Source organism: Neurospora crassa, linkage group I, assembly GCF_000182925.2.
Source record: "Neurospora crassa OR74A linkage group I, whole genome shotgun sequence".
NCBI lineage: Eukaryota > Fungi > Ascomycota > Sordariomycetes > Sordariales > Sordariaceae > Neurospora > Neurospora crassa.
The window spans coordinates 3179205-3205887 of record NC_026501.1 but is presented as its reverse complement, the minus strand read 5'-3'; the positions used below and the strand labels follow the sequence as shown (position 1 = coordinate 3205887).

Genomic DNA, 26683 nt, shown 5'->3' with positions numbered 1-26683 from the left:
AGGGCAGTCCGCCTTGTTGTTGGACGTGGAGAAGCTCCAGGCACCGACGGGACAAAACCCAACATTCGGAGCTCTACCCAGGTAGCGGACGGCCCCGGGTGGGAGGGGGCTAGGAGCTAGGGTCTTGCGAGATCCACTTTAATTGAAGCGGCTCCACAAAAGGAAACGCGCCAGACGCGGTCTCTCTTCCTGTGATCGCGTAAAGTGCTGCTTGGAGTTCTACTTTACTATCACCATTCTATTACGAGCTCCCCTCAACAATAGATTGTTGCGACACCTTGATTGACGACAGCGAGACGCTCACCCAGTACCCACGTTCTCTCTTTTCTTGACATTCAGGAAAACGTACCCTTCGCAACTTTGCTGGCCAAGATCTATTCCTATCATGGCAAGCTTTTTCGACATTAAGGCCAGGAAGGCGGCCGCTGCAAATGGCACTCCAAACCCGGAAAAACAGACAAAGGAAACTCCCAGGGCGCAACCATGGGTAGAGAAATAGTATGTCATGCAAGGGTGGTCAAGTTCAATGCCGGCAGTTCAACCAGCTAACCTCTGACGACTTCCTCGACAGCCGTCCAAAGACCCTCAGTGATGTCACAGCCCAAGATCACACCATTACCGTCCTCCAAAGAACATTACAGGCTTCCAACGTTTGTCAAACCTGCTTATTTCCCCTTCGTGTCTCTCTCAAGTCAAATTTGGACAGCCACTGACCTGTGTCGTCAACCCTCCAGCTCCCACACATGCTCTTCTACGGCCCTCCAGGAACGGGCAAGACCTCGACCATCCTTGCTCTCGCCAAGGAGCTCTACGGCCCCGAACTCATCAAGTCCCGCGTCCTAGAGCTCAACGCCTCCGATGAGCGTGGTATCTCCATCGTCCGCGAAAAGGTCAAAGACTTTGCTCGCATGCAGCTTACCAATCCCTCCGCGGCTTACAAGGCGCGCTACCCATGTCCGCCCTTCAAGCTTATCATCCTCGACGAGGCCGACAGCATGACGCAAGACGCCCAGAGCGCACTGCGCCGCACTATGGAGACGTATTCGAAGATCACCCGCTTCTGTCTTATATGTAACTACGTCACTCGCATTATCGATCCGTTGGCGAGTCGTTGCAGCAAGTTTCGGTTCAAGAGCCTCGACCAGGGGAACGCCAAGAAGAGGCTGGAGGAGATTGCTCAGCTCGAGGGTGTCGGGCTAGAAGAGGGAGCTGTCGATGCGCTGATCAAGTGCAGCGAGGGCGATTTGAGAAAGGCGATTACGTATTTGCAGAGTGCGGCAAGGCTAGTTGGTGCCGTGGCAGCCACAGCTAAAGACGGGGAGCAAAAAGAAACCGAAGGCGACGACGAGATGGAAGTGGACGCCAAATTGGTTACGGTCAAGGTCGTGGAGGATATCGCTGGTGTTATCCCGGACGATACCATTCAGAGGTTACTCGAAGCGATGCGGCCCCGCGCTGGGGTGGATACGTACCCTGCGGTTGCCAAGGTGGTCGAGGAAATGGTGGCGGATGGTTGGAGCGCTGGGCAGACCATGACGCAGCTCTACCAGGCGGTGGTTTTCGACGAGATGATCCCGGATGTGCAGAAGAACAAGATTGTTATGGTGTTCTCGGAGGTGGATAAGAGGCTGGTGGACGGCGCAGACGAACATCTGTCCGTACTCGACCTGGCGCTACGGATATCGGGTATCATGGCTGGGAGGTAACGGCCAAAGCTTAAAGAGTCTGAAAGGGTACGACAGAAGCAGATGGTTCAAAGATAGGCGACATATCACTGGGTTCGGAGTTTCGGTTTGGGCAACAGAAAATGGCAGGTCATTTACATCGCACTACAAGGTCATATTTTGGTGTTTCTAGTCCTAGACTTCTTTCTTGACAAATGCTTGACAATGGTCTTTTATCCCTGGCACCTCGCCCACCAGTTGTGTTCCGAGGTGTCTCCCGTCGCAACACACGATAGTTATGGCTGCCTCTACCCAGACTTCTCTAGTCCTACATGCACATCCACCATATTCCACATGCTCAAGCTCCCTCCCTCACGGTGACCAATTGTCTCCTTCCCCTTCCTGCCTCCCTCATCGTATCTCGTCCCAAGTCCCGATCCACCAGTTGCATTTGTGATTTTCAGCGATTTCTGCCCTTCGACAAGCCATATGTCAGATTCCTCGCCCACCTCATCATCATCGCCATCATTATCATCATCATTACCCTCCTCCTCTCCGCAAGCCGCTTTAACCGGCTGCTGTCGTTGCTGCTGCTGCTGCTGCTGCAACCCACGTCCCAACAACCGATCAGCCTCGCCTAGCATGCGAATTGCTCCCTCCAGCGCTATCTGCCCTTTCTCAATTTTCTCCACTACCACCTCAAAAGTTGCGATCTTGGCCGAGTCGGCAGCTGATACCCACGGGTTGACTAGACGCGATGACATCATGGCGTTGGGGTCATCGTCCTGTTTCTTCTTCTGCACTACTACTGCCGTGGCGTGGGCGGGTATCAACTGGCTTTCTTCCACCAGGTGATCCAGCACCTGGGCGTTTTCCCTCAGCTGCTTGGTGAGGAGGGTGGTTACGTGGGCCTTGTGAGCCATGAGGCCTTTATGTTCGTGAGAGAGGGTGAGGAGGCGGGTGAGGGTTGGGGTGAGAAGGTGGTCTATTATGGGAGCGGGTGTAGACGCCTCTGCTGCTGCCGCTGCTGCTACTGCTTGTGTTGAAGATCGCTCAGGAGATGCCGCTGAAGGAGAGGAGGAAAAGGCAGTGATGGCGGGGAAATCAAGGGACGGTAGGGAGCGAAGTTGGGTGGTGACCAGCTCTAGGAGAGCTTTTCGCATGGAGAGATACTCGGCGTATTTTTCTTTGATGCTGGTGAGTTGTTGCTTAAGGAGTTGGGTTTTGTGTGCGAGCTGTTGGTCCCGTTGGACTTGGAAGTCATCTTGTCCAGCCCTTTCTCCTCCTCCGTCTTTTTCCTCTCCGGATGCTTTCCCTAGCTCGGTCTCGACCCAGTTGATCAGCTCAGTACGAGTGGCATTTAATGCTTGAAGCTTTGCTTCTGGGTTGATTTCATCCGGCTGCACGGTGAAGGGGTGGGATTTCGCGTTCTCGAGGAGGGTCTCTTCCTGTTTAAGTGACAGTTTCGTTTGGAAGGTACGGTGTTCGAGTGTCTTTACAAGGTCCTCGAGCCGGACACTGCTAGATGCGGTGATGTTCTCCGACGTTTCCTCGAGCGCTAGAGAGTTGATAATCTCGGTTGGAACCTCAGGTAGCGGTCTGCAAACTCTGAAAAGTTTCTGGTGGTCTAGGAAATCCGGTGATGCCGCCGGCTTCTGCCTCAAGAGGTCAAGGTTTTTCTTGACCACTAACAGTTTCTCTTGCTTCTTTTGTATTTTGAGGTTGGTAAGATGGTTGAGAAGGTAGTTAGACTGTATTTCTGTTGGTTGAGGGACAGAAACCTCATGATGACTGCGCTTTTGTGAGAGTGTGTGGTATTCTTTGCGGGCTTTGATGTTCGCGCGCAATGCTTCGAGGAATTCCCTATACAGACCTCTAGTATCTTGTGAGTAGGAGGGTACTTCACTTGACTCGGTGAGAGACAACGGTTCTGTCAGCGTTGCTCCGTCTTTCAAGCCCGAACTGAGGTGAAGTGTCAAGATCCGTCTGATATGGGCGGCTTCCTCGCGAGGCCTGGTGTATGGTTGCAGCACCTTCTGAACAGCTTCTAGCGTTTCTCGAAAGGAATCCATCGTGTAGATAATTCCAACTTGACCTGTCTATCAGTATTGGCTTCTTTTCATATCAAGGCATAAAACAGCTTATTGGTCAAATTGTGAATGACTGTGATCATCGATGAGCTCAGCCCGATGTGAGCAGGACGGACATAAGAGAGCGTGGTATGAACCAGAGGTATCTCAGTTTCCAGCATTCAAATGATTGTTCAAATAGCTCGTGAAGTAATACGATTCGTCCCTCTTGGTGGTATGAAAAAGAGGTATCGTAGAAGTCGGAGCCCATGGATCAGACTTCTGCCACCTATCTCGAGTTGCTCGATGGGTTGAGATCGTGTTGATGATTGTGCCTACCACCTTTAGGATGTTTGTTAGTGCACCTTGACCAACCTCTACACACCCCACGGGGTCTCCGCCTATGCACTAACACCGCCCTGACAGCAAGGTCAAGCTCCAGCTGTTCAGTGTGTTTACGTGCTGTCCAGGCAGCCAATGAGAGTCGACGACGGCAGCATTGCATAAAAATTTCCAGCCGTCATGACTGGAGCCACACCTATCTCTGCACCGCTTGCCACCCCTACCAAGCCAAGTAAGTTCCTGCTGGCTGGCAAGAACCACGCCTCTGGCTCAACCTTTCCAAACTGAACGCCAAACTCCAACCTTCCTTTCGCGACAACCGCGACAGACTTCTGTCGGAAACCCATCATCTCTGTTTCCGCCCGACCCCAGATTCTTGATCTACCCATCGATGCGACCGGCGAAATACTACTTATCAGCCAGCAAAACCAACGCTTGGTTCGGGCCGGGCTCGGGCTAATTTATCGCCACTGCGTGCACGCAAGAACAAGCACATTTTATCCCCAAAGGCCGAGTTGAAGATATCACCAGATCGAGACTCTTCCATCCGCTACGACCTCTACTTCGATCTTGACGTATACCTCAAAACATTTCATAGATTTCTTTTTTTCTTCTCCGAGCTGGCAAGATGACGGACCACCACCGCGATGTGTCGCAATATAAATACTCGGCCATGTCCAACCTGGTTCTCCAGGCGGACCGTCGTTTCGTCACGAGGCGTACCGATGAGGCCACGGGAGACCCCGAGTCCCTAGCCGGGCGTCTGTCCATCAAAGATATGGGCTCCAGAGTCGCTCGCGACTCAGCACCAAAGCCCAAGAAGGCGGGCGCCATGCCCGACGTCGAGCGGGGCAGTCTAAGGGAAGGTGCTGATATCCTGCAACGAGAGAAGAAGAAGGGCAAACTCGAGTCCGCTACAAGAGGTGGAGGTATTCTTACTGGCGCCGACGCGCTTATCGAAGGTCTCCGCTACCGCCCTCGAACGCAGCCGACGCGCGATGCCTTCAACCTTATCCTCACCATTGTCGCCGAACACTTGGGCGACGTGCCCCATGAGGTCGTTCGCAGTGCTGCTGACGCGGTTCTCGAATATCTCAAGGATGACGACCTGAAGGATTTTGACAAGAAGAAGGAGGTTGATGATATTCTTGGAGTCTCGATGGGGCCCAAGCAGTTCAACGAGCTCATAAATCTCGGCAAAAAGATCACGGATTACGACGCTCAAGATGAAGACGAGGATGCGGGCGATGCTAGGCAAGAAGGCGACGACGAGATTGACGGTCGCCAGGGTGTTGCGGTCAACTTCGAGAACGATGAAGATGATGATGGCATGGTTGATGTTGTTCGGGACGAATCTTCCGATGAGGAGGATTTTGCGGAGGATGAAGAGCTGCCTGACAGCAACGAGGTGGTCGATGGTGAAGGAGGTCAGGAGGAGGTGGTCGAAGATATTCTGAACGGCGAGGCCATGGTCATCGATTCAGCACCGGAAGGGAAGAAAAGCGGGTCTGACGACAATTCCATACCCGCCAGAGATATCGATGCGTTCTGGTTACAACGCCAGATTGGCCGGCTATATCCCGACGCACATATCCAGCATGATAAGACAATGTCTGCGCTCAAGACTCTTTCCGGCGAGCCCGATGAGCCAGGTGGTGAAGAAAAGCAGCTCCGCGACATCGAAAACGACTTGATGGAGCTTTTTGATTACGAACACCACGAGCTTGTGCAAAAACTCATTGCTAACCGGGAGAAGGTCGTATGGCTTACTCGGCTGGCCAGAGCTGAGAATGAGGAGGAGAGAAATACGATCAAGCGGGAGATGGCTTCTGAGGGTCTGCGTTGGATTCTGGACGAGCTGGAAGGCAAGACCGACGGCGGCCAGAAGAAGATCAAGATGGACATCAAGATGGACATTGACTCGGGGGCCTTTGCTGATAAGGAAGGCCAAAAGCCTGAGCGTCCCGAGGGACAGCTAGTCGGAGGTCTGCAGCCACGCAAGTTAATAAACCTGGAGAACCTCATATTCGATCAGGGTAACCACCTTATGACCAATCCCAAAGTACGACTTCCCGAGGGCTCGACAAAGCGCACCTTCAAGGGCTATGAAGAAATCCATGTGCCCCCACCAAAGAAGCGCAACGACCCCAGCGACGCCCATGTCCCGATTTCTGAAATGCCTGAGTGGGCTCAGATACCTTTCAGCACGGCCAAATCGTTAAACAAGATTCAGTCAAAGTGCTATCCTACTGCCTTTGGTGATGATGGAAACATGCTTGTCTGTGCTCCGACGGGCTCTGGCAAGACCAACGTGGCGATGCTCACCATCCTTCGTGAGATCGGGAAGCATAGAAACGAAGCCGGCGAGATCGACCTGGACGCCTTCAAGATCGTCTATATCGCGCCCTTGAAAGCCCTTGTTCAAGAACAGGTCGGCAACTTCGGAAAGCGTCTCGAACCATTCGGTATCAGGGTGGCCGAACTCACTGGCGATCGGCAACTTACTAAGCAACAGATCTCGGAAACGCAGATTATCGTTACGACCCCCGAAAAATGGGATGTCATCACGAGAAAGGCTACTGATCTCTCCTACACCAACCTGGTCCGCCTGATTATTATTGACGAGATCCATCTCCTTCACGATGACCGTGGTCCTGTGCTTGAAAGCATTGTCGCCAGAACCATCCGCAAGACAGAGCAGACCGGTGAGCCTGTTCGCATTGTGGGCTTGTCTGCCACTCTGCCCAACTACCGCGACGTAGCGAGCTTCCTGCGTGTGGATACGAACACCGGGCTCTTCCACTTCGATGGTACCTTCCGCCCTTGCCCCCTCCGTCAAGAGTTTATCGGCGTCACGGACAGAAAGGCCATCAAGCAGTTAAAGACCATGAATGATATCACCTACCAAAAGGTCTTGGAGCACGTAGGACAGAATCGCAATCAGATGCTCATCTTTGTCCATTCCAGAAAGGAAACGGCAAAGACCGCCAGGTACATCAGGGACAAGGCTTTGGAAATGGACACCATCAACCAGATCTTGAAGCACGACGCCGGAACCCGTGAAGTCCTGAGCGAAGCCTCCAACTCTGTCAACAACACCGATCTGAAGGATATCTTGCCCTATGGCTTCGGTATCCATCATGCTGGTATGAGTCGTGCTGATCGTACCGACGTCGAAGATTTGTTTGCCAGTGGCCATATCCAGGTTCTTGTGTGCACAGCCACTCTTGCTTGGGGTGTCAACCTTCCAGCCCATACCGTCATCATCAAGGGCACGCAAGTGTACTCGCCTGAAAAAGGTAGCTGGGTTGAGCTCAGTCCTCAGGATGTGCTGCAGATGCTTGGTCGTGCCGGTCGTCCTCAGTTCGACACCTATGGTGAAGGTATCATCATCACCACCCAGGGAGAGATGCAGTACTACCTTTCGCTCCTTAACCAGCAGTTACCCATTGAAAGTCAATTTGCTAGCAAGTTGGTTGATAACCTCAATGCTGAAATCGTGCTGGGCAATGTCAGAAGCCGTGACGAAGGTGTAGAGTGGCTTGGCTATACCTACCTCTTTGTTCGTATGCTTCGCTCTCCTGGTCTTTACCAAGTTGGGGCAGAGTACGAGGATGATGAAGCTTTGGAGCAAAAACGTGTCGACCTAATACATTCCGCTGCTACTGTGCTGAAAAAGTCAAATCTAATCAAGTATGACGAGAAGACCGGAAAGCTTCAGTCCACTGAACTTGGCCGCATCGCCTCGCACTACTACATCAGCTATGGTTCGATGGATACCTACAACAAGTTGATTCAACCCTCTATCACCGATGTCGAACTCTTCCGAGTATTCGCTCAGAGCGCCGAATTCAAGTACATTCCTGTTCGGCAAGAAGAAAAGCTGGAATTGGCCAAGCTCCTGGCAAAGGTACCCATTCCGGTCAAGGAGAGCATTGAGGAGCCTACCGCAAAGATCAACGTGTTGTTACAGGCGTTCATCTCTCGTCTGAAGCTGGAGGGTCTCGCCCTCATGGCTGACATGGTCTACGTTACGCAATCTGCTGGTCGTATTCTTCGGGCTATCTTTGAAATCACGATGAAGAAGGGATGGGCATCAGTTGCTAAGCTGGCCCTGAACCTGTGCAAGATGGCCGAGAAGAGGATGTGGCCAACCATGTCGCCGCTGAGACAGTTCCCCAACTGTCCTGTTGAGATTATCAGGAAGGCTGAAAGGATCGACGTGCCCTTTTCCAGCTACTTCGATCTGGACCCTCCTCGGATGGGCGAGCTTCTCGGACTACCCAAGGCGGGCAAGACTGTTTGCAGCCTGGTGGCCAAGTTCCCCCGCGTCGAGGTCCAAGCCCAGGTGCAGCCCATGACAAGGTCGATGCTGCGCATTGAGCTTGCGATCACGCCAAACTTCGAATGGGATGCCGATATCCATGGGCTTTCCGAGAGCTTTTGGATTATCGTAGAAGATTGCGATGGGGAAGACATTCTTTTCCATGATCAGTTCATCCTGCGCAAGGACTATGCGGAGTCCGAGTCCAACGAACACATTGTTGAATTCACTGTACCCATTACTGAGCCCATGCCCCCCAACTATTTTATCTCCGTCATTTCCGACAGGTGGATGCATTCCGAGACACGTCTGCCCGTGTCGTTCAGGAAACTCATTCTCCCAGAGAGATTCCCTCCTCACACCGAACTGCTTGACCTGCAACCACTACCGGTCAATGCCTTGAAGGCCAAGGACTATTCCGCGCTGTATCCTGATTGGCAACAATTCAACAAGGTGCAAACACAGACTTTCAAGTCCCTGTACGAGACTGACAACAACGTCCTCATCTGCTCACCAACGGGCAGTGGCAAGACTGTTTGTGCCGAGTTTGCCTTGCTGCGCCACTGGGCTAAGAAGGAACACGGCCGGGCCGTCTACATTGCACCTTTCCAGGAACTCGTAGATCTGCGATTCCAGGACTGGCAGAAGCGGTTTGCTAACCTCCGCGGCGGCAAGGACATTGTGAAGCTTACAGGAGAGACGACCACTGACCTTAGGCTCCTGGAGCAAGGCGACCTCATCATGGCCACACCGCTGCAGTGGGATGTCCTGTCGCGGCAGTGGAAGAGGAGGAAGAACGTTCAGACGGTAGAGCTTTTCATCGCTGACGAGCTGCACTTACTTGGTGGCCAGATGGGCTACGTCTACGAGATCATCGTCTCGCGGATGCACTATATCAGGACCCAAACGGAGTTGCCACTAAGGATTGTCGGCCTCAGTGTGTCTCTTGCCAACGCTCGTGATGTTGGCGAATGGATCGACGCGAAAAAGCACGACATTTACAACTTCAGCCCGCATGTGCGACCTATTCCATTGGAATTGCACATTCAGTCATACTCCATCCCCCACTTTCCGTCCCTCATGCTGGCGATGGCAAAGCCTACTTATCTGGCCGTTACTCAGCTTTCTCCCGACCAATCTGCTCTCATCTTCGTGCCCAGTCGGAAGCAAACAAGAGCCACGGCACGAGATATCCTCACCGCCTGCTTGGCTGACGATGATGAAGATCGTTTCCTTCATGTAGACGTTGAGCAGATCCAAAAGCTCCTTGATCGCGTTCAAGAAGCGGCATTAGCTGAGGCCCTGAAGCACGGTGTTGGTTACTACCACGAAGCCCTGAGTCTCAATGACAAGCGCATCGTCAAGCATCTCTATAACAACGGCGCCATCCAGGTGCTGATCGCCTCTCGCGATGTGTGCTGGGAGCTTGATTGCACTGCTCATCTGGTAGTTGTTATGGGCACCCAGTATTTCGAGGGCAGGGAGCACCGCTATGTTGATTATCCCCTGAGCGAGGTTTTGCAAATGTTTGGCAAGGCCCTCCAGCAGAATAAGGCTGGGCGTGGTTGCGGTGTCTTGATGGTTCCTGCGGTCAAGCGGGAGTATTACAAGAAGTTCCTCAACGAAGCCCTCCCTGTCGAGTCTCATCTGCACAATTTCCTCCACGATGCCTTCGTGACAGAAATCAGCACCAAGATGATTGAGTCAGGTGAAGATGCCATCAACTGGGCTACTTTTACTTACTTCTACCGCCGCCTGCTCGCCAACCCAAGCTACTACAGTTTGACAGACCCTACGCACGACGGTCTCAGCCAGTATCTCTCCGACATGGTTGAGGCTACCTTGAAGGATCTGGCCGAGTCCAAGATCATCGACTTCGATGAGGATGACGGCACCGTTGCTCCTCAGAACGCCGCCATGATTGCTGCTTACTACAACATCTCGTACATTACGATGCAAACCTTCCTTCTTTCGCTGACGGCAAAGACAAAGCTGAAGGGTATCCTCGAGATCGTGACGTCGGCTACCGAGTTTGAAGCGATCCAGATCAGAAGACATGAAGAAGTCATTCTGCGTCGCATTTACGAGAGTGTCCCCGTCAAGATGGCCGAGCCTGTCTTTGATTCACCGCATTTCAAGGCCTTCGTTCTCTTGCAGGCCCACTTCTCCAGGATGAACCTCCCCATCGATCTCGCAAAGGATCAAGAGGTCATCCTCACCAAGGTGCTCAGCCTGCTGAGCGCTACTGTTGACATTCTCTCGTCGGATGGTCACCTCAACGCCATGAACGCCATGGAAATGTCCCAGATGGTGGTGCAAGCGATGTGGGATCGGGATAGCCCGCTCAAGCAGATTCCCAACTTCACGACGGAGGTCATCAAAACGGCCAACAAGTACGGTATCCGAGACATCTTCGACTTTATGGAGAAGATGAACCCCGAGGAGAACGCCGACTACGCCTCTCTGGTCAGGGACCTTGGTCTGTCTCAGGCCCAGCTCGCCCAGGCTGCCGAGTTCACCAACAACAAGTACCCCGACGTCTCGTTGGAGTTCGAGCTTGAAGACAAGGACAACATTCGGGCGAACGAGCCTGCATACCTCAAGATCAACATTGAGCGCGAGGTTGATGAGGACGAGGAGTTTGATCCTACGGTGCACGCTCCGTTTTACCCTGGCAAGAAGACGGAGAATTGGTGGTTGGTGGTTGGCGAGGAGAGCTCCAAGACTCTGCTGGCGATCAAGCGGGTCACCATTGGCAAGAAGCTCAACGTCAGGCTGGAGTTTACGGTGCCTACGCCTGGTCGCCACGACCTGAAGCTAATGTTGATGAGCGACAGCTATGTCGGTGTTGATCAGGATCCGGCGTTTTCGGTCATGGTGGAGGAGGGAATGGATGTTGATGAGAGCGACGAGGAGGAGGAAGAGGAGGAGTAGGAGGAGTAGGAGGAGGAGGTGGTGGTGGACAATTGATAGGGAATGGAGACTGATTAGGTGTTTATGTATGGTAATGCAAGGCAAGTACTGACAACCCATCTACCTGGCAATTGAGGCGGTACGGTATATGTGGATGTGTATGACACAGGGGAAAAAAAAACGCAGTAGTTCAACGAGAATGCATCATCTTCGGTTATCTAGCAACCCTCCTCACCCATCGGTTCGCGGATACATGTGCCGGGTGGTTTTGGCACGCCTAGTGGTGCTTAGGGTGTCAGCTTCAGGCCCAAGTCTGGAGTGGTGCGGGGTTTCACGACCGCTGCGTGAGAGTGTCGGGAGAGGCCTGTCTGGGAATGTTTGGGGCTGGGCTGGGATGGGGGTTCCGGGTTGTGGATGGATGGAAAGGGGAATGACGGATGACGATCTGGGGACAGCAGTTCAACTGTGGATTCATGGCTGGCTGGGTCAACCCGGATGGGCAGCAACTATAGGGCTCACTCAGTCAGGTCGCGGTGGACGATGGTTGTTGGCATCGAGTCGTGGGATCTTGATGGATATCTGGCCTGATGATGCATGAGGAGGTGGCGGGCGGAAACATGGGTTCTTGTATACGTCTATATCTCTCCTCTCCGTACGGAGGTAAGGGTGGTGGTGGTGATGACGGAGCGAGCAAAGGCAGAGTGTCATTCGCCCGGCCAGGTAGTGTAGAGCCGATGGATGGCGTTCATTGCCAATCCCTCCATACAGCGCCCAGCTCCGGTCGGCTCCTTGCTCCTCCCGCGGACAAGCCGCAAGACATCACTAGAGTTCCATAGAAGGCAGGCGACGCTCGGACCAAGTCTCGCTCACCTTCAAATAATTTCTCTCTTTCGCGAAGACAGAAGAAACAAGGACTTGTTAACTGCAAAGCTTCCCTTCGACTACTTTCCCTTTCCGCCCAGTAGTACGGATCCTCTCCATTGTCCAAGCTTCTGCGCATTGTGACCCGCCCCGTCCTCCCATCATCTGTCCACGGTTGCCGTTGCCCATCCATCATCATCACCATCATCATCATCAACCTGCAAATCGACAGCATCAGCGCTACCTCGACCTTGGGAAGCTTATCGCATCATCAACAAAAAGTCACGCGCGCGTTGACGTAGATAGCCACCAACGAGCCGACAAGCTTTCGGTAGCCTCGACCCGCCATCCATCCATCCAATTCTCCACGCGCAATCACGCGTCGTGTCCCTTTTCTGTCTTTTTTTATTTTTTATTTTTTTTCTTGTTTCTTTCCACCTCCCGATCGGAATCAGCATCTGATTGGAATCCGACTTCGACCATCGCGGCATCCATCACCCACGGTCCGTTGATACTAGCTCTAGCTCTCTGACATCACGTCGCCACCCGCTGCAACCCGGATTCGTACCATCACCCACTCCATCACATACCATGTCTGACGACTCCACGACCAACGCGCCGGCTGCTGCGGCCGCGTCGCCAACACCGGCTGCTGAGAAGGAGGTCGTGCCTGCACCTGCGACTACCCAAGCCGGCGAGGCAAAGAAGGAGGAACCTGCCGTTGCCAATGCCGCCGAGGAGAAGGCGGCCAGTGCTAGTGAGACTGCTGCGCCTGCGCCTAGCGAAGCGCCAGCCGAACAAGAGTCGGACAAGGCTGCCCGAGGTATCTAGAATCCACCACCATTCACCTGCCCGGCCACCCAGAAGGCAACCATTCACCACCCATCATCCGTCAACCATCTATCCGCCCACCCGCAATCATCCCTTCAGAGCATCTTAGCTAATTGTAACTTTCTCCTATCATTAGACACCGAGGACAAGCCCGTCGACAAGTCCGACGACAAGGTCACAGATAAGCCCGAACAAGACCAAACAGAAAAGTCCGACGTTGAAATGGCCGATGCTAGTGCCGCCCAGACTCCCGCTCCCGAGTCGGCAGCGCAAACTCAGCAGACCGACGATGCCAGTCCTGCTGCTTCCGCAGCCGCCACGTCCAAGAGCAAGTCTTCGAGCAGTCGTCGCAAGTCCGTCGGCGGTGGCTCTAAGCCCAGCAAGAAGGCTGGCAAGACGAAGCAGCTCCATCTCGATGCGCAGCCTGGCGACCACTACTACGTCAAGCTGAAGGGCTTCCCCCAATGGCCAGTTATCATCTGCGATGAGGACATGCTTCCCCAGTCGCTCATCAAGTCGCGGCCCGTCTCCGCCATGCGTCCTGATGGCACCTACCGCGAAGACTTTGCCGATGGCGGCAAGAGAGCACACGACCGTACTTATCCAGTCATGTATCTTCACACCAACGAATTGTAAGTTTTTGGACTAGCAGTTACGTCGCGAACCTGCTTGTGTGCTCGATCTAGCCGTCATTCCGGGTTCCTAGCTAACCAGACTGATCTTACTTCGAACGATAGCGGCTGGGTGGTCAACACAGAGCTCATCGAGCTCGATCCTGCAGCCATCAAGGATATGAAGATGGACAAGATGCGCAAGGACCTTGCAGCTGCGCACCACTTGGCTGCCGAGTCCCACCCCTTGTCTTTCTACAAGGAGGTTCTGCAGCGGTTCCAGGAGGAGCTGATTGAGCAGGAGAAGGCCAAGGCTGCCAAGGCTGCCGCCACTCCCAAGGGAAAGAAGTCCAAGACCGCTGTCAGCGAGGATGAGGACGTTGAGATGGCCGATGCGAGCGACGAGCAGCCCCAGACCGACAAGAAGAAGGCAAAGAAGAGAAAGGCAGAAGAGCCGGTAGAGGTGAGCCGCAGTTGCGTCTGGGCAAGAAGTGGCTAACATGCGCTAACTAATTTAATACGGGAACAGGAAACTCCTCAGCGGTCAGAGTCGGTCAAGAAGCCCAAGATAAAGTTGACAACTAATTCGACCGCCAAGACCGCCAACGGTGCCGCGGCCACCCCCAAGACTGCTAAGCCCGCAGCGGAAGCGAAGGCCTCGAAGGCTAAGCCGGCCAAGAAGACTAAGGAGACGGAGGAGAAGAAGGGCGAGAAGGAAGCCGCTACTCCCAAGGAGCAAGAATTGACGCCCGAGGAGAAACATACTCGCAAGGAGGTATGTTGATGCACGGGAAACTCGAGCTTAGAGAGTGCTAATTGCTGACTTGTCATGACTTCAACAGCGTGAGGTGTTGTTCCTCCGTCATAAGCTTCAAAAGGGCCTGCTCACCAGAGACCAGGAACCCAAGCCCGAAGAGATGAAGGTCATGTCTGAGTTCTTGACCAAGCTGGAAGCGTTCCCAGATCTTGAAGTCAGCATCATCAGGGCCACGAAGATCAACAAGGTGCTCAAGGCTATTCTTAAGCTCGAGAACATCCCCAAGGAAGAGGAGTTCAAGTTTAAGCCTCGCTCGCAAACACTGTTGGACAAATGGAACAAGCTCCTTGCCGGCGAAGCTGCCTCCGCGTCCGCCCCCTCAGCTGATAAGGAGGCTACCACTAATGGCGTCAACGGCAAGGCGAAGGAGGCCGAGAAGGAGGCCAAGGAGAACGGCAGCAAGACCAACGGCGCCAAGGGCAAGAACGAAGAGCCGGTCACATCTGACAAGGCTGAGGAGGCCCCCAAGGACAAGGATGGCGACTCCAAGATGGAGGAGGCCGATGCGAAGGCCGAGGAGAAGGCCGAGAAGAAGGACATGGAGGAGAAGACCGAGAAGAAGGATGCGGAGGAGAAGACTGAGAAGGCAGAGACCGAAGAGGTATGTTGCATCTGTCCCCAGACTGCACAAGTCACTTGACATGAAGACACAAACTAATGAAAGGCAATGCAGACAAAGCCTTCTGAGACGGCTGAGGCTGCTGCCTGAGGAGGGTACGGGCTCAGTACTCCCGAGCAGCCTGTACATCTTGGGTTGAGAGGGCAGCCGATTTCATGTCGCCAGTGCCGAACGAGCAAGCGAAAGTGTGTCCGGCCACCCTCCAATAGCGGTCGGTGCGATCGCTGTATACAAAACTCTCTCGAGTGTCTCCCGTGTTCCTGACGAATACGTAAAGGCCAGGAAACAGACAAGTTTTGTGTTTGTCTGCGTCCGAATTGACGATCAGGACTTGTGTGGAACTGTTTAATAGTCGCCGCTTTGAATATGCTATTAAGTGGAAGGCTCTAGGAAATACGGAAATCCTCAGAAGGCGAAATAGTGGCGCATTGATGTTCCTTTTCTTGGACTTAGATATGGAAGTGCCGAATGAGGATTTCGGTCACAGTTATGTGGAAGGGAGAGAGTCAGCGAAAGAAAGAAGATGTTTCTGTATAACTAGTTTGGTGGTGGTTTTGCATTTCCTTCCTCCCTTTTTGATTCCGTTTGGTGTCTATCTGTCCATCCGTTCGTCTTTTGGTCTCTCGCGCAACATATTCATATTCCACCATTGGTCATCAAATCACTATCTAAGGGTGTTATTGTTTTGCTGTTGTTCTTGTGGGGTTTGTTGGCTTTTACGAGATACATGCATGCCTTTTCCTAGGTATTCAGGCCGTACAGGATTCTTCCTCAGGGTTTCATCCGTCTTGTTGTTACAAGTATCTGGAAACACGAAGATCAGCGAAGGGGATTCCAAAGGGGGGAAGGAAAAGCCAAGTTATCTCAACGAGGTGGATTGGAAGAAGAGAACGCCGAAATAATGAGTATAAACAGGCACTACAACGATCATGATGATTTGGTTATTTTCATATATTTCCATCAGGGTCTTTCTTGGTCAATTGCCTACAGGAGAAGAAGAAAATTCAGGAGGAGGAGGAAGAGGAAGACGTCTCGATATGACAAACAAAGTTAGTCCTTTGTGCTTGTGGTCCTTTGCTTTCGGGTGTCTACTTTGGGACTGGCTCTGTATGCTTCGCTCCTTTACTAAAGCAGACAGATCTGGTGCTCAACGGCAAATTGGTTGGACCACTTAAGATGGGGGTGCGCTTCTTCGGTTGAAGGGTGATCCGGTGGAGAGGCTAGTTACCTATGATGACAAGACTTGCGAAGGTATAGCTGAGATTACATGTTTGATGAAATGAAATGTCCATAAGTACCAACTGAGTTGACGATAAGTGTCTGATGAGAGCACTCTTTGAGGCTGTTGCTGGAGTGAATGAGAATGATTCCGTTGTGATTTGATGACGGCAAGATCTCAACTACTCGCGTAACAAGTAGTCATCGTGATTCACTCGTTCATGGCTTTTTTTTTTTTTTTTTTTGGTTTTTTCCTGATCAAGCATGATATGAACAAGATGGGCGGACAGAGTTTAGGAAGGACGGCCCGGGGCGAATCGCTGGGATATCCACAGGGGCCATTAACGAGCTAATCCCTACAAAGTCGGAGTGTTAGTGGCGCATGAGGTGCTGTGGCTTACACCTTTAGCGCTGCTCCTCCAAAGCTCCAGCAGTGAGTGTCCTGAGATCATGGCCAGGGACGTGAATGGACGAGCTTGTTTGAGACGCGTTCCTTCAAAATATAGGTTGACGTCGCCGTTTCATGAGACAAACATCCCTGAACTTGATGTTGGATTAGTTCCCGTCTCTTTACGATTTCGTTAACGGCTACACAGGAGGATGTCGAGTACTTTCCATTAGCATCTAACTACCTGGAAGCCGTACGGGGATCGATAAGTGTCCAAACATTTCAACTCTTTTTACACATTGGATCCATTTACATTTCTTACACCTTGCGCTTCCCTGAAAAAATACCTGATTTCTGGTTAATCAGCCAAGGTAACCTCACCAATCAAAATGGCAGAGACACACGACGAAAACCCAACTCTCTCTGAGGAAGATGATCACCGGGTAAGTATGTTTACGTTTTATGTCCCCCTTGTTTCACAATTTGCCTCGAACGCGGTTCTTCATAGCAGCCCTACTTACTGAATCACACTCGTGAAAAACAGGCAGTCTACATCTTCAACCCAAGAGCAGGTCACCATACCTCCCTACCACAAGAGAAAACAGCTCGGCCAGTAAAAAAGCGGAGAGTCGGTAGTACACGAGCTTGGTCTGCCTCTGCCGCCGATCATGCGGGAGTAGCACCACATGCGGAGGAGGAGACGGAGACGACAACGACTGCTGCTGCTGCCTTTTCTCAATTGTTCGGGGGGAAGGAGAGTTTGGAAGCTGCGGGGTTGAGGAGGCAGGTGTTTGATACGGCATGGCCGGTTCTGGATGGACGAATCAAGGTAGGTTTTGATTTCGTTGTTTGTGTGATTTGTTGGGTCTCTACCTTGTCCCGAGGGGAGGGGATGAAGATGAGTGACTTGCCGATGAGTTTTCGATCTCCTGGGGGAGCTATAGGCTTAGACGGTGGCAGAAAAGGGGGAGTGACATTGCGCTTTGGATGTGTTGTTGTTGATGGACAAAAATCGCTAACTTGAGTTCTACGAGTGAAGAACGTACTAAGAGAGGCAAACCGAACGACCCTGGAGGATGTCAGCTCATTTATACGTGACGCTGAAGGTGATGCGTAAGTGGTGATGCCCCCTTCCCGATCTGATCTCATCAGTTGAAGGGAAACCGGCACTGACACAAGACAGAACAAGAGGAACCAGAATCCCAGCCGGCTTCATCATCACCGGCCCCAATATCGCCTCCCAAGACCTCCTGTTCGAACAACTTTCCGAGGCTCTCGGGAAAGCCACACAAGCCCGGTTTGTTCGTCTACGGGCGGCTGGGGCACCCAACCTCAAGGCGGCGCTCAAGAAGGTAATAAGAGACGCCACTGCGCAGGTGTCTCTTGACGGCGGCGATGGGGATGAAGACACCGAGGTCGCCTTAGGCCGGGATGGCAGGAAGTATCTCGACTATGACCTAGAGGGATTACACGCTTTTTTCGGCGTGCAGCAGGATTCGTCGCGGCGAGTTGTTGTGGCGTTTGAGGATAGCGAGGCATTTGAGAGCTCGTTGTTGACTGATCTGCTTGGTCTTTTCCAGTAAGTTGACCGTCAATTTTTTACTCCGTTCCTTGCTATTTTTCCCCACGAGGCGGCGTGGCTAAACAGGTCTGGGTAATACAGTTCATGGCAGGGGCGCATCCAGTTCTCCGTACTCTTTGGCATCGCTACCTCGGTGGAATTGTTCCAGGCGCGACTCCTCAAGTCTACTGCCCGACAATTGTTTGGTGCCAAGTTCGATGTCGTCCAGGCAGATTTGGTTCTTGATAATGTCTTCAAGAGCGCCATTGCTGGGACGCAGGCGACACTTCGCCTGGGGCCTACGTTACTGAGGAGTTTGCTCGATCGCCAGCGGGATCAGGTTGCTGGCATTCGGGTGTTCATCAGCTCTATCAAGGTAAGTCCGACTGAATTCTTCATCAGGACGTTTACCATGGCTGATATATATGGTATCATTCAGTACGCCTACATGTGTCACTTCTACGCGAATCCTTTGAGTGTTCTGCTTGCGGATGAAAAGTCCCTCACCCGTCAGCTTCTTCAACCTGAGCACATTCAGGCTGTGCGGACGCTTGACTCCTTCAAGGCACACGTCGAGGCCGCGGTGGACGCCAGACAGCTTAACCATGCGCAGTTACTTGTCGAAGATGATGGCTACCTCGTTCGCCAGATGGTTGAGCAGCGGCAGAAAAAGCAAGATTACCTGATGCAACTATTGCGTTCTCTACACCTCCTGACAAGCATGGATCTCGTTCCTGGCCGTTTCACCGATCTCTACGTGGCCGCTCTCGCAGGGGGGCTCGATCTAACGCCCACCATCGACGGCATAAAACGATTAGGAGCAGACGACGTCCCCGCCCTGATCAACCGCCTACTAACAGCCATTCGAACCGGCAGTCCCGACCTCGACCTGCCAGGCTGGGAGGACGAAGCCGAGGAGCTCATCAGTTCCCTCTGCGAGATCCGCGACGAGATCGAGGCATTAGCAGAGCAAGCCCAGGAAAAAGGCCAACAAGCCCTCAAGAGCAAATTCACCGCCCAAAGCAAAGTCCTCCGCACAACCGTCATCGCCCAAAAAGTCCAGCTCAGCCAGGACACGGCCAAACTAACGGACGAAGACAAGGCTTTCGGTAAGGCTATCGACGCTCTTGTGGACTTACTCACCCACCATATCTACAGCGATCCCGTCGACAGTTTATTCTTGCACGAAGCATGGGCGTATGACGCCGAGGCTCCGTACCGGGACGTCTTTGTTCCGCGGCCGGGAACGACCTTTGAGCGAGCGTTGACGAGGCCGCATGCGTATCTCGGGTGTGAGTGCTGCAGCAAAACCAACGGGACGCTGTCGGCCACGCTGCCGACGACGTGTGTTCTATATCGATTGTACCTCGAGACGGGGTCGTTGGTCAATGTGGCGGATCTATGGTCTGCGTACTACGCGCTTGTGGGCGAGGACTCGGAGGATGGTGGACTGGGCGAGAGAGAGGCGCTGGTGCAGTTCTATCACGGCTTGGCAGAGTTGAGGCTGATGGGCTTTGTCAAGAGCAGCAAGAAGAAAGCGGATCATGTTGCCAAGGTTAAGTGGTTGCTGTAATCGGCTCGGGATAGGTGTGTGTACTGTGTGTATGTGAGTGTGAGTGTGTGTGGCTGGGAAGCGGATGGAGGGAAAGAGGAGAAAGGGGAAGAACCGAGCCGAGAGCATCAGGGCAACTTTCCGTTCGCGTTCTTTGTTCGTTTCGAATGTCCCATCCTTGGATGTGGATGGAATGGGAAGCTATGTTTGGCATTTTGAGTGGCCACATGGGGAAAATGCATTGTTACTGTCATGGGCATTCATTCCATTCACATCGTTTTCGACAAGACCTCCATACAAGGCCGAACAATGTATTCGATTGGCATAATCCCGTTACCCTCTCGAATCCAGATAAAAGAGACAAAGCCCCCCCTAACAAAAGGGGGGGAAGACAAAGAAAAGACCATGACGGCATCCCAACGTTCGGTATAGCTGCCTACCTGTGCTGTTTCTGGAAATCGCCAGCGGCTTTTCTCTGCCACCAAAGACATAAAACACATGCTTTCGTGCGCAATGTCTACCATACAACAGTGACGGCGGTCATCTTCGCTAGGCTATTTGATCATTTCCGGTCTGCTTATTTGAATCGTGAACTGCTTCTGCTTCGTTTCGTTTCGTTGATGTATCCAAAAGGTCGTCGTCGGTTTATTTTTCAGCAGGTCATTCCCTAGCCCTTCCTTTTCAGGAACTTCCATTGTGGGAGGGTACGGAATAGTTTCAAAGAAATCATACAACTATTCATTCTACTCTGCCGCAACAACGGGTGCACGAACCGAACCGACAAAAGAAACGAGAAAAAAAAAGCCTTCACTTTACTTCAGTTATCATATGTTCCTCAATACCTACCAACCCATTTACTCATTACAAATTCCCTCGTCGGGTTTCTCGCAAACAGGTTCACTTATAATCGGATCACAGTCATACCCATCGCAAACAAGCGCTGACGTTGAGCAGACCAATTGATCACGAGCTGGTCATTCACCGGAAACTTGTCGTCTCGTTCATCCTCTTCAGGTCTTGCTTGTCACTGTATAAAAACCTTCGGGTTCCTCCCCTTGAACCACCGAGCAAGGGCTACCAAAGTAGGAACGGCGAGTCTGTGGGCAATCAGGCCAGGTTTGGTATTGCGATTCTCCCCTTATAGCCAGAAACGCGATCATTCTTCAGGGGAAAAAAAGAGACAGCAAGCACAATGTCCAACCATGGGCAACACCCAGGTCAACAACCCAACCCTCGGGGTCATCATCGCCGTCCGCCTCCCACACCATCAGGAGCAGCGTCACAGCCACCACATCCCCCTCGACCCCGTTCTCACCAATTACAAAACCCAGCAACCCTCACAACCCGCCGCTCCCTCCTCTCCCCAACCTTCGCCTCCAAACTCCGCCAACTCGCCCTCCCCCTCGCCCCCCTCGTGCAGCTAACCAGTGGCACCGTGCACCCCGAATTTCCCCAGACGTTGCTCAACTTCTGGCTTTTGACCGACGACCAGCTGGACCGACTAGCGAGCTTCTATCACCAGCGCACGCCATGCCAGTGGACGGCGCACTACCCTTGTCCGGTGTCATGGCCGGCAGGCATGGGGATCGAGGAGAAGAGGAGGAGGATTGGACGGTTTATCGGGCTGAGGGGCTGTGAGAGTCCGTTGCCGACGGGGACAAGTTTAGGTTTAGACGTGGACATGCGGCAGATGAGTACGGGGGGAAAGAAGGGGGATGTGCAGGTAGATGATGCCGCTATGGAAAACGAAGGAAATGGAATGTCGACGTACATATCAGCGCTGCTGAAGTCGACGATAGGGATGACGGACGAGGATATCGCAGAGACGGAGAGGAGGGTCAGGGGAGCACAGGATGAGTTGGATGAGATCAGGAGGAAGATGGGTTGGTATCTTTAGGTTGACAGTGATTGTTGCAATGGGTAGAGGTAGGGATAGCAAGACGGGCAAGATTTAAAGTTTCCGAAGAATTCGCTTGCAAAAGGTCTACCTAGATGGCCAGGCAGGTTAACTAGAGGTACTGAACGAGCGCTGGTGCTCGGCAACATCGGTACATACCTACAGCGTAGAACAGCGCCATATCCCAAATTCAAACTATCCAAGCTGAGGCCTGATTCGCTTTCATTCGTATATTGACCAATGTAGGTATTGAAGTCTACGTAAGAATCCCAAACCCAAGGGCGCTGTGGGCTGTACTATATCTCGACCAAGACCCGTAAACGACCTGAAGAGGCTCCCCCAAAAAAGTATACCCTTGAATATTTTGCTGCAGGTCCCAACCCATAAACGCCATGGAAGAATGCAATTGCTTGCCCAACACAACCCCACACTGCCCTGCCCTCCCATACCTCTCTTCTTATTGTACAGCCACCCCGGAGATCTCTATGCGAGATGCTCACGTCACTCTCATGCACCGCTCGCTAGGACGTGACCTCTAGTTCTTGCCCTTCTTGTTCGACGGCGATGAGGTGACTGAGCTGGTGTCCACAGGGGTACCAGTACCAGCCTCATCCCCTTCCAGTTCCTTCATGAACTCGCTTCTAACGGTGGCCCTGCGCTTCTCCCACCACTCCTTTTCTTGTGTTGCCTGAGCCTGGATCTCGTCAAGGCGCTCGCGCAGCACAGTGTTGGCAGCAATCTCGTTGGCGGTTTGGAAGATGCTCTGTCCCCAGTTGGGAGCGAGTGCGTTGGCCTGAAGAATCGGGCATTAGCATTTCTGGCATCCAATCATCCGCACGGGTAACCCTCTTCAAAGGAACACACACCTCCATAACAACATCACGAAGCTCTTCCTCCATTTCCTTCTCGGCACGCTGGAACCTTTGCCACAGATCATCGCCGATGCTTCCACGCTGCAAAAGAGAGCTGCAGGCGGCCTTGGCGGCGCGGATCTGGATAATACGGTGGATGTCTTCGACAGCGCGGCGCAGCAGAGCCGCCCGGAGCACACTTTCAGGAACTTTAGGTGCCTTTTCGGATCCGTTCTCGGGCTCCATGTGGAGGAGTGACAGGTAGACGTTGCGTTGGAGGTGAGGACCGAACCATGGTGCGAGGTTTGCGCTTTGCTCTGGAAGAATCAACATGGTTAGGCTTCTATCCAGAGAAGCATAGAAATTTCTGAGTAGGGGGTTGCATACGGGCTTTCCTCTTGCGGTAGATTGTGGAAAAGGTCATGAAGGTGCCCGTCAGGACAATCAGATAGGCGAAGGGGAGCACAAGCCCCCGCCAGTCGACGCTGAACATGTTTCGGGATGGAGTGTGTGTCAAATTGACGGACGAGAAATGATGTCTGTATTCTCTACTCTGGAAGAAAGCGAGCGACTAGAGTGAACCAAGAGGCGGTAGGTGGCGTGAGGATTGTCGTCGTGCAACTGAAGGTTGCCCGGTGATGGATGCGTTTGCCTTTTGCGGTTGTGTGAGTGATGGACACCGACGGCAATGTAATCGTGCTTCCCTTGGTTATCAAATGCAGTGCCCATGCCTGGAAAGAACACCTTGACAACTGCAACGGTGCAGCGCGGCAGGGGGAGCTTGACAATGGAATTTCGGCCCTTGGCGCGCGCTGGCTTCATCTGAGTGGCAGGGGCCCATGCCGCAAGTGGAAATCGATGCCTGCCGCGACAGCCCCTTTCTGTCACTCCCAAGTCTTTGAGGGGTGCGGGGCATTGCCGGGCCGGCATTGGGCTCTCTCTCTGACGTGGGACCGGGAGTTTCTTGGCTCTTCTGGAAACCCAGCAGGCATGCCTCGATTGCTCAGCACTTCCCAGCACGCCCCAGCACTCCCGCCGCCCAGGCACACGTATGACGAACGCCTGAAACTATCGTACAGCGTTGCGTGGAGCTCCCCGCCCTTCGATCAGGTCCCGTCTGCCGACCAACAATTCACCACCCGTATCCCGTCACCAGTTGTGCCTTTACCCCGAGTCCGAGGACCTGGCGTGACCTTGTAGATTTTGCGCAACAAGAAGCTTTATTCATAGATACCGCCCTACTTCCGACGCCTACGACACATTTTAAATTCAGATTCCGGATTATACTCGCCGAACGACAGGAACAGACCAGATCCGTCGGACCCTTTAACAGCCCAGACGTCACCTTTTTTTCAGCCCGCCCACGATGTTGTTGAGGGTACGCGGTCCCGATGGCATGCTCCGCCTGACATTGGAGAAAGATGACACCTTTGCGGATCTTGGCCGTCAACTCATTCCCAAGCTTCCCCCGACTGTTGACCCGAAAACAATTACATTCTCGAACCATCCGACCGGCAGCGACGCCAAGAATCTCAGCGAGGTCGCAAAGTTCAAGGTCGGCCAGACTGGGCTCAGGCAAGCTGACCCCTTGGAACTCTCGCGCTGATCTTGCGATTTATGTGCCAGACACTAACTAGCGACCTGAAAATAGCCATGGCGATCTTATTTTTGTCACCTACAAGCACAACGATGCGGCGACCGACGGCCCAGGCAACGGCGAAGCCACCAAATCCAGCGTGCTTTCATCCACGAACCGCCTCAACGGCAAACCGATCCTACCTGCAGAAGACTTGCCCATCGACCCGCCTCCGCTGACATCTCCGCATGAACATATCAAGAACCCGTGGGAAACGGTGAGGCAGTCGCCTCTGGACGATCGGCTAGACAAGCGTGACGGAAAGATCCCAAGGGGGCGCGATCATAAGATGTGTCGCCACGGGCCCAAGGGTATGTGCGATTACTGCATGCCCCTTGATCCGTTTAACGCAAAGTATCTCGAGGAAAAGAAAATCAAGTACATGTCAGTACACGCATACCTCCGCAAAATCAACTCTGCGACAAACAAGCCCGAGCTTGGGGCTTCGTTTATCCCCCCGCTTGTCGAACCCTATTACAGAGTCAAGCGGGACTGTCCATCCGGCCATCCTCAATGGCCCGAAGGTATCTGCACAAAATGCCAGCCCAGCGCCATCACTCTCCAGCCCCAGCCATTCAGAATGGTGGACCACGTCGAGTTCGCGACGCCCCAGATCATCGACAAGTTCCTCAATCCCTGGCGTATGACGGGATGTCAACGGCTTGGTATCCTCTACGGCAAATATCTCGAATACGATGTTGTTCCGCTTGGCGTCAAGGCTGTCGTGGAAGCCATCTACGAACCACCGCAGGTTGACGAGATCGACGGTGTTACTCTCAACGCGTGGGAAAACGAGAAGGATGTCAACGAAGTAGCAAGACTATGCGGACTGGAGCCTGTGGGTGTGATCTGGACGGATCTCCTGGACGCTGGCAAGGGTGACGGAAGTGCCATCTGCAAGAGACACAGCGATTCCTACTTCCTCGCGGCTCAGGAGATCTGCTTTGCGGCGAGGCTCCAGGCACAGCACCCAAAGCCTACCAAGTGGAGCGATACAGGCCGGTTCGGCTCCAACTTTGTCACTTGCGTCATCTCTGGCAATGAGCAGGGCGAGATTTCGATCTCGGCCTATCAGATGTCGAACGATGCGGTCGAGATGGTCAGGGCAGACATCATCGAACCTTCCACGGACCCCGGTCAAATGTTGGTGCGCGAAGAGGAGGAGGACGATGGCTCAGTCAGCAGGACGCGATACATCCCCGAGGTGTTCTATCGCAAGATCAACGAGTACGGAGCAAATGTCCAAGAGAATGCAAAGCCCGCATTTCCCGTCGAGTATCTCTTCGTCACCTTGACCCATGGTTTCCCTGAAAGTCCCCGGCCGGTATTCACGAATGACGGCTTCCCTATCGCCAATCGCGAATTTGTCGGAGAAGCCCAGGAAGCCTCATCAGTAGCAAAGATTCTTAAGGTGAACCAAAAGTCCGACCAATTCGACGTTAGCAACTTCCACTTGCTCTGCTTTATCCGGCAGATGAGCGTGCTGTCCAAGGTCAGCTCACCGTATTTCCACTTGGGTCCGACAGAATACTGACTCTTTCTCGTAGGATGAGGAGGCACTCCTTTGCCGCGTAGCAACACAACATGACCTTGCCGACGCCTTCCAACTCCGGGCGACAGAGGGGTGGAGGACCCTGCACATGATCTTGGAATCCACTGGTGAGAGACTTCCCAAGCGCCCCAGAACTGAGGATGCTAGTTTTCCCTCGGTTGACAGATCCTACCTCAGCCACCACCCATTGATGCAAAGGAATCACAACTCGACGGATGAACCACTTGCTAAGCGTTTTGCTGCTGTCAGGCTGAACGAACAACGCCCGCCACCGCCTCCACCTCCCGAATAGGATTCGATGGACGTGGACTGAGGATACGCATGGCTTAATAATGTCACCATCAACTCTGATCACAAGGCACGGAGCTGAGGGATCAGGTCCTTCAACAAAAGGCAACACAGGGTTTGGAGCTTCATCTGCGGCGAAACTTTCATTCTGGACCGACCTCGGCGAAACACATTGAGAACATACAATGGACGCATTGGCGTTGACTTTTGCTGCTTTGATGGAAAATAGACATGAACTGGGCATCAAATAAGACGAAAGGGGTTGAGTAATGGAAAAGATATCCTAGTCTAACAGTGCTGAAGATACTGCTCATGTCGCATTGTGGCTCATGAACATAGTTTCTGTATCAATATGTCATCTACAATTGAGGCGCCAGTGGTTTAGTGGTAAAATCCATCGTTGCCATCGATGGGCCCCGCGTTCGATTCGCGGCTGGCGCATATTGTTTTTCTTTTGCACCCATTGCCAACAGCGCGAGGAGAGTCTTCTCTATTTTTCATTCCTTTTTGGCTCTTTTTTTCCTTCCTCCTCTCTCACGTTTTCCTCGCTTTTTTTTGTTTCTTACTCCTCACACTTTCTGCATCCACTCATCAGTCTTTTTTCTGGTATTTTTTCCAGTCTTTTTTCCAGTCTTTTTTCCACTCTTTTCTCGCTAATTCTTCATCCTTCTTCAAATCAAGCGCTCTGT

The 26683-nt window shown here is 52.8% G+C and overlaps 8 protein-coding genes and 1 non-coding gene across 10 annotated transcripts; 7 read left to right on the top strand and 2 right to left on the bottom strand.

Moving 5' to 3' along the window:
* The first annotated feature begins 210 nt into the window (after nt 1-210).
* On the top strand, nt 211-1907 carry NCU02687 (activator 1 41 kDa subunit). Its single transcript, XM_960367.2, has 3 exons — nt 211-498; nt 572-650; nt 735-1907. Exons 1-3 carry the CDS (start codon nt 386-388, stop codon nt 1704-1706), a joined length of 1164 nt encoding a protein of 387 aa, XP_965460.1. The 5' UTR covers nt 211-385; the 3' UTR covers nt 1707-1907.
* Nucleotides 1810-3736, bottom strand: NCU02686 (hypothetical protein; the record flags this gene model as incomplete). Its single annotated transcript, XM_960366.2, has 3 exons — nt 1810-3112; nt 3164-3423; nt 3538-3736. The coding sequence occupies 3 exons, from the start codon at nt 3734-3736 to the stop codon at nt 1973-1975; spliced, it is 1599 nt and encodes a 532-aa protein (XP_965459.1). The 3' UTR covers nt 1810-1972.
* Nucleotides 3737-4589: 853 nt separating this feature from the next.
* On the top strand, nt 4590-12078 carry NCU02685 (pre-mRNA splicing helicase). Its single transcript, XM_960365.2, has one exon. The coding sequence runs from the start codon at nt 4704-4706 to the stop codon at nt 11331-11333; it is 6630 nt and encodes a 2209-aa protein (XP_965458.1). The 5' UTR covers nt 4590-4703; the 3' UTR covers nt 11334-12078.
* A 264-nt stretch (nt 12079-12342) lies between these two features.
* On the top strand, nt 12343-15997 carry crf4-3 (chromatin remodelling factor 4-3). The gene is made up of 6 exons (XM_960364.2): nt 12343-12996; nt 13141-13636; nt 13742-14078; nt 14145-14390; nt 14458-15033; nt 15106-15997. Exons 1-6 carry the CDS (start codon nt 12765-12767, stop codon nt 15139-15141), a joined length of 1923 nt encoding a protein of 640 aa, XP_965457.1. The 5' UTR covers nt 12343-12764; the 3' UTR covers nt 15142-15997.
* A 746-nt stretch (nt 15998-16743) lies between these two features.
* On the top strand, nt 16744-20423 carry NCU02683 (hypothetical protein). The gene is made up of 6 exons (XM_960363.3): nt 16744-17100; nt 17202-17486; nt 17697-17770; nt 17841-18236; nt 18321-18594; nt 18658-20423. The coding sequence occupies exons 1-6, from the start codon at nt 17047-17049 to the stop codon at nt 19789-19791; spliced, it is 2217 nt and encodes a 738-aa protein (XP_965456.1). The 5' UTR covers nt 16744-17046; the 3' UTR covers nt 19792-20423.
* Nucleotides 20424-20534: 111 nt separating this feature from the next.
* On the top strand, nt 20535-21667 carry NCU02682 (hypothetical protein; the record flags this gene model as incomplete). The annotated part of the gene is made up of 1 exon (XM_960362.3): nt 20535-21667. Exon 1 carries the CDS (start codon nt 20963-20965, stop codon nt 21665-21667), a length of 705 nt encoding a protein of 234 aa, XP_965455.1. The 5' UTR covers nt 20535-20962.
* A 206-nt stretch (nt 21668-21873) lies between these two features.
* NCU02681 (translocation protein) lies at nt 21874-23289 on the bottom strand. Its single transcript, XM_960361.3, has 3 exons — nt 22906-23289; nt 22534-22835; nt 21874-22460 (listed from the first exon to the last, which is right to left on the bottom strand). Exons 1-3 carry the CDS (start codon nt 23009-23011, stop codon nt 22203-22205), a joined length of 666 nt encoding a protein of 221 aa, XP_965454.1. The 5' UTR covers nt 23012-23289; the 3' UTR covers nt 21874-22202.
* Nucleotides 23290-23540: 251 nt separating this feature from the next.
* On the top strand, nt 23541-26463 carry NCU02680. Of its 2 annotated transcripts, none has more exons than XM_011394697.1 (4): nt 23541-24093; nt 24170-25646; nt 25702-25813; nt 25956-26463. In XM_011394697.1, the coding sequence occupies exons 1-4, from the start codon at nt 23885-23887 to the stop codon at nt 25958-25960; spliced, it is 1803 nt and encodes a 600-aa protein (XP_011392999.1). In that variant the 5' UTR covers nt 23541-23884; the 3' UTR covers nt 25961-26463. The 2 variants fall into 2 exon arrangements, with proteins under 2 accessions (XP_011392999.1, XP_011393000.1); XM_011394698.1 differs by having other exon boundaries at nt 25884-26463.
* Nucleotides 26365-26435, top strand: NCU15027. Its single transcript has one exon. It is a non-coding gene; the product is annotated as a tRNA-Gly (tRNA).
* Nucleotides 26464-26683: the final 220 nt, after the last annotated feature.